General features: G+C 47.2%; 1 protein-coding gene across 1 annotated transcript; it reads right to left on the reverse strand.

Moving 5' to 3' along the window:
• Window positions 1–238: 238 nt before the first annotated feature.
• LOC123066143 (uncharacterized) lies at window positions 239–3,118 on the reverse strand. Its single transcript, XM_044489287.1, has 2 exons — window positions 2,496–3,118; window positions 239–591 (listed from the first exon to the last, which is right to left on the reverse strand). The coding sequence occupies exons 1-2, from the start codon at window positions 3,037–3,039 to the stop codon at window positions 515–517; spliced, it is 621 nt and encodes a 206-aa protein (XP_044345222.1). The 5' UTR covers window positions 3,040–3,118; the 3' UTR covers window positions 239–514.
• Window positions 3,119–6,274: the final 3,156 nt, after the last annotated feature.

Here is a 6,274-nt window from a genome sequence, read left to right on the forward strand (position 1 = left end):
TAATGAGGTGAAGGAGAGAGAACTCATAAGAAAAGACTTGTCTTTTCTTATTTAAGAGAAGACAAGAGATGATCTCTTAGCACAATATGTCTCACCACGTTTTTAGGAATTGCTAGTTATTGAAGATAAAGGCTAAGAGATGACCCATTGTAAACTTTTTTTTTGTCATTTTTAGATTACATGCAAAACTTAAAATAAGAATATCTTATCAATCATTGTATATTGCCCTTAGCAAACATTGAATCCTAGAGTTCGACGTTCTCCCCCATTCCCAATTTTCTCACCTTCAAGCTCTTTTAATAAATGGGAATGTTTTCTCCATAATGCATATGCTCAACCTTCCGTTATTACATAGTCCAGCCCGCAGCTGATTTAAAGGAACCAATAAATGGCCCAAATAGAGCACACATTGTTCATGAGCATGGAAAGAAAACTAGGCACAAATTCTTCTATCAGACATCCATCCAAGGTTTGCTAAGATCTCCATGATTGTTGTCTCCAAGATACGGCATGCTCATCTCCTTCTCATGTTCTCCTCATTTTCTGCAACAACGCCCATGACCTGGTCCGGTGTGTTCCACCGAGGATCACCTACATATATGAATTTGTCCATTTAAAAACAATATCATTTCAGTTAGCCAAATAGCCCAATATAAGGCAGGTGCCCCAACCAGAACTTGGGTTCTCATTCGTGGGTTAATATTAGTGAATCGACCTTTACATATGCGAGGTAAATGAAAGGGAGGGCAAGACCAAAATGTACATGTACGGTTGTCCAAACTGGCAATCTACAAGTAAATGTTGGCTAGTTCATTATTGTCATAAGTACAACAAAGAGTGCTCCCTTACCATTTAGTACACTTTAGTAGATTATATTTTGTCAAAATAACCACCACACCTAACAAAAGATCTTAATCCTTGAAGGTATTTTACATGAGCGGTTTTAACATGGTCACTCTTACCTTCTTTTTTCAATTTTAACATGGTCCCTCATACCTCCTCTTTTCATACCGGAGGTAAGAAGGTAAGAGTTACTCGGACCCACTACTTAATGAAATCAATTCCCAGATCTATTGTATACTTTTATCTCTCGTGTGAAAAAAGGAGGTAAGAGGGACCATGTTAAAACTACTCCCTCGCCAAAAGAAAAGAAAAACTGCTTTCTAATTTTATCACAATCATCTGGATCTTCAACATGTCCAAAAGAATAATGACATATTTTTCAAGATTAAGCAATACTTTTTTAGATAAGAGGCCTACGGACCGGCGTTAAATTAATGACGCCCTTCCAGCTGAGGACATGAAGTCCGAAAAACAATGCAACACAATACAACAAGAGAAGCGAAATAAAATTTCCGACAAGATACATGGATGCCTAGGAGCAGCAACACAACTCAAACAAGTAAGAAAAAGAGACACTGAGCCCTCATACATGCTCGAAGCACCAATGCTGTAAATGGAGCCGGCTCGAAAGGGGATCACCGACAGAGGGGCTATGGCACTGCCATCGCCTGGGTGCCCAGCAAAACCAGCGCCATCTTGTTCCATCGTCAGAAGAAGCCCCCAACTAGCTCCTCGCCCCGGCTCGAAGGGCGCCGTACCGTCGGATGATGGAATGCTCACCACCCTAGAGCACGAATGAAGACTGGCGCCAGAGCACACCACAGGGAGGTCTTCGAGCACAACCGCCTCGCCGAACCACGCTCCTCAAGAGCACCATCGTCGATGCATGGACTCGACACATGGCGAGAAAAAGCCGCCATCTACAGAGCTCACCCTAGTGACCAGTAGCAGAGGACCTTGCTCACTTGACGGAGCCTCCAAGAAGGATACAACGACATATTGCCGCCACCGCCTGGTCTGGAACCTTCCAGACCAAGGGTTTTCACCTCGCCCCCCACACGGCCGAGACGACACACAAGCACCCGCGCAGCGACACCCGTTGGAACGATGCCGCCGTGCCCACTGTCCGGAGCCGCCGCTCTGACGACCGAAGAGACTCAGCCTCACCCACCACTCACACATGTCGTTGGGCCGCAAGCACGCAGCCGGCCGCCCCCTCTGCCGCACTAGCGCAACCCTGCCACCCGTGCCCCCAAAGCTCGCTCCTTTCAACCGCACGAAGACGAAACCTAGATCTCGGCTGCCAGGCACCCAAAATATGCAGCCACGGGGGCCACCAACAAGAGGGGCCTTGCCCACGGAGGCCATCAGATCGAAAGGAGCACACCGGACTGGTGGATCCAGCACCCGGCGGCAGCATGGGCCCCAGCCATGGCCGCCGGCCATCAGTGAGGAGCCGCGCCACCAGGACTAATGAGGGCACACGTCAACACGAAAAGTTCAGGGAGTTTCATTTCGGGATATGCTCCATTCTCTATTTGTGTTCAACTCTTCATATAGAACCAACTAACAAATTCCTATCCTTAAAAAAAACTAACAAATTTCTTTTTGTGTAGATCTAATCTGTGCGAGAGAGAGAGAAAGGAGTTTACTAGTGGGGTCGCCGTGCTGGAACTGCTCCATGATGTCGTAGTCGTGGAAGTGTGCGCTGCAGTTGCACGCGCCGCCGTCAACCGCGGCCTCAGCCATCCTCTGGAACGGGCACAGCCTCTGCGCCTCCCGGAAGGCCAGCGCGATGCAAGCGCCGCAGTCCGGCGACTTGGCGTCGGGGTGCCAGGAGCAGTAGCCGGAGGCCACAATCCGATTGGGGCTCTCGCCGGCGTCGTCGACGTAAGAGCGCCCGCACGCGCCAGCACCGTCGCGGCAGGACTTCCTATAGTAAGAGGAGCCGCTGGATTCCGCATTCGCCTTGGCGGGAATGGTGGCGACGAGATGGCGCAGGGAGGCCTCGTACGCGCTGCCCGGAGCGTACGTGCCCATGTCGTACGTGCCCACGGCCACGGGCAAGACGACGCCGCACTTGTGACTGGGCGTGAGGGCCAAGCCGTAGTCAGCGGCGGGCGAGCAGCAATCGGTTCCGGCGGCTAGCGCCGGGAAGAGCGATGCGAGCAGGATGAGGACCGCGACGGTGGCCATGGCCGGAGAAAGACAAGTACTTTATTTGGGTTCGATTAACGGGAGGTTGGCGCTCTGATCTGTGAGGTTAGTCAGTGTATATATTGTGGATTAGCTAAACTATTAACTAAGAGTGCTTGTCGACCGTTCACTGCGAGCTACCGTCTATCGAGGAGTCAACATCTGCCAGCTGAAAATTATAGGTAGATTGGCTCTCAAGTAAACATGTTCTGAGTTGCCCACTATTCAGTACGTACTTCAGTTGTTTAATAGGGAATCTGAATATACGTTGGCATACATGACCTGGCGCAAATCTTTGACTTCAGACCAATGATTTGCCCTGTCCATGTGAAGATTGCACGGAACTGAGAGTTTGAAGTTTGCTTAAGGCCCTGTTTGGATCCCTCCAGTTTTTGAAAATTGGCTTTTGGAAACTGATTGAATCCAAACCGACCAATTTTTATGTCAGATTCCAGTAGCCAACCACCCATTCTTTTACCCTAAAAAAAAGCTACCCATTCTTTGAGAAACCCGGAATGTGGCTCTTTCTTAAATGGATCGAGGTAGCAGATGGAATATTTTAGTGAAATGGGCCAACAAATAGGTTTTTTAGGGATAAAGGATACTTTATTGATTAAATGGGAAGTTCAAAGGAATACAAAAAGGGTCATGTGGATAGCCTACCCACAAGTGGCGACCCTGGTTAAGAGAAACCAAAAATTTAACCAAGCTATAAGCTTCTTTGTTGTATCCCTATCTTCGAAGATGATATCCACTAGTAGAAAACAGGGCTTTGGTCCAGGCCTGGCCAGCCCATTAGTTCCGGTTCAGTCACGAACCGGGACCCATGGGGGCATACGTCCCGATTCGTGAGCCCAGGGGGGCGGCCAAGCCTCGTGGGGCATTAGTCCCGGTTGGTCTGGACCCTTTGGTCCCGGTTCCAGGCACAAACCGGGACCAATGGGCCTCGCTCCTGGCCCACATTCATTGGTCCCGGTTCGTGGCTGGAACCGGGACAAAAGGGGTGGCTTTAGTCCCGGTTCCAGCCATGAACCGGGACCAATGAGGTGGCTATATATACCCCTCGCCCACGGGCAGAGCACTCCACTGCTCTATTTTTCTGGCCGGCAAGGGGAGAGCTTTGTGGTGCTCTAGCTCACCTTCTATGCACATGAGGTGTTCGATGAAATGCCCGAGCCACACTACTTAAGCTTTCTCCTCTTCAAGCTCGACCTCCAAGCTCCATTTTCCTCAAGATTTGTCTAGGTTTAGCGGTCCGTCATGTCCCGTCCCCATCTTCATCGCCGTCGATCGCCCGCGCCGATCTCGTCGCCGGCACCACCGTGGTGAGCCTTTTGTTCTTATCTTTTTTCTAAAAAAAATTCTTACTTGTATGATTAGATATATACTTGTCTAATTTTCTTACTTTTACTATTGCTTGTTATTATATGGTGCGATGGTGTTGGCATCTGCCCCTGTCGGCCCTCGTCCTGTCTATGATTCGGATGTGGTATATATTATCTTTTATAACTATTTGGTTCATTTATTGTTTATGACAATTATGCCGACCAACATGACATAGATTTTATTTATCTAGGAGGTATGTGAACCGTAAATTCCAACCAACCATATTATCGAGAGGTTAAATTTAGTTGAAGAAGAAAACAATTACTTGAAGAAAAAAAATAAAAAAATGGAGGAGGAGAAGATGATATTGGAGTTGCATGTTGCGGATGTCGTCGATGATCACAAGATCAAGATTGATGCAATGCGCTTGAAGATTAGAAAGATTAGAAAATATGCCATTCATACCGAGACTTGGTATAATTATGCCAATGGATCAACTGTTCCTTGGTTGTGATTATGATCGAATTTGTTGTTGCATTGAAATGTTTTACATAGTTTCAATATATGGTTTAATTAGATGCTCTGGAGAGCTATATGTTGTTCAATGAGAACTATGTATGTACTTTGGTTTTAATGTGATGATGAACTTCTATTAATTTGGTCACTTATCTATTCATGATGTTCTATAATGGTTTTTGACACACTTAATTATATATAATGCGCGCAGATGAACCGGCAATGGATGTACGGTGACAGACACACCTCCGAGTACATTAAGGGTGTGCATAATTTTCTCGAAGTGGCTGAGGCAAACAAATAGAATGGTTTTATGTGCTGTCCATGCCCTATATGTGGGAATACGAAGTCTTGCTCTGACCGGAAAATCCTTCACACCCACCTGCTTTATAAGGGTTTCATGCCACACTGTATTGTTTGGACCAAGCACGGAGAAATAGGGGTTATGATGGAAGACAACGAAGAAGAAGAGGACGATGACAACTATGTGCCCCCTAAATACGGTGATGCTGCAACGGGGGAAGCTGAAGATCAAGAGGAACCAGACGATGTGCCCGATGATGATCTCCGCCGGGTCATTGTTGATGCAAGGAGACAGTGCGAAAGTCAAAAGGAGAAGCTAAAATTCGATCGCATGTTAGAGGATCACAAAAAAGGGTTGTACCCCAATTGCGAAGATGGCAACACAAAGCTCGGTACTGTACTGGAATTGCTGCAATGGAAGGCAGAGAATGTTGTGCCTGACAAAACATTTGAGAAGCTACTAAAAATATTGAAGAAGAAGCTTCCAAAGGATAACGAATTGCCTGATAGTACGTACGCATCAAAGAAGGTCGTATGCCCTCTAGGATTGGAGGTGCAGAAGATACATGCATGCCCTAATGACTACATCCTCTACCGCGGTACGTACGAGGATTTGAACGCATGCCCGATATGCGGTGCATTGTGGTATAAGATCAGACGAGATGCCCCTGGTGATGTTGATGGCGAGCCCCCCAGGAAGAGGGTTCCTGCCAAGGTGATGTGGTATGCTCCTATAATACCACGGTTGAAATGTCTGTTCAGAAACAAAGAGCATGCCAAGTTGATGCGATGGCACAGAGAGGACCATAAGAAAGACAAGAAGTTGAGAGCACTCGCTGACGGGTCTCAGTGGAGAAAAATCGAGAGAAAGTACCGGGCTGAGTTTGCAGGTAACCCAAGGAATGTATGGTTTGGTTTAAGCGCGGATGGCATTAATACTTTCGGGGAGCAGAGCAACAATCAAAGCATCTGGCCCGTGACTCTATGTATGTATAACCTTCCTCCTTGGATGTGCATGAAGCAGAAGTTTATTATGATGCCAGTTGTTATCCAAGGCCCTAAGCAACCCGGCAACGACATTGATGTGTAC

The sequence above is a fragment of the Triticum aestivum genome, chromosome 3B (genome assembly GCF_018294505.1).
Source record: "Triticum aestivum cultivar Chinese Spring chromosome 3B, IWGSC CS RefSeq v2.1, whole genome shotgun sequence".
Classification (NCBI taxonomy): domain Eukaryota; kingdom Viridiplantae; phylum Streptophyta; class Magnoliopsida; order Poales; family Poaceae; genus Triticum; species Triticum aestivum.

Bases quoted from the DNA above. Each gene is read 5' to 3' on its own strand.
- LOC123066143 (XM_044489287.1), bottom strand. From the start codon at position 3,039: ATGGCCACCGTCGCGGTCCTCATCCTGCTCGCATCGCTCTTCCCGGCG. The intron at 592-2,495 runs GTAAACTCCTTT...TCATATATGTAG, and splicing joins CCAGCACGGCGACCCCACTA to GTGATCCTCGGTGGAACACA.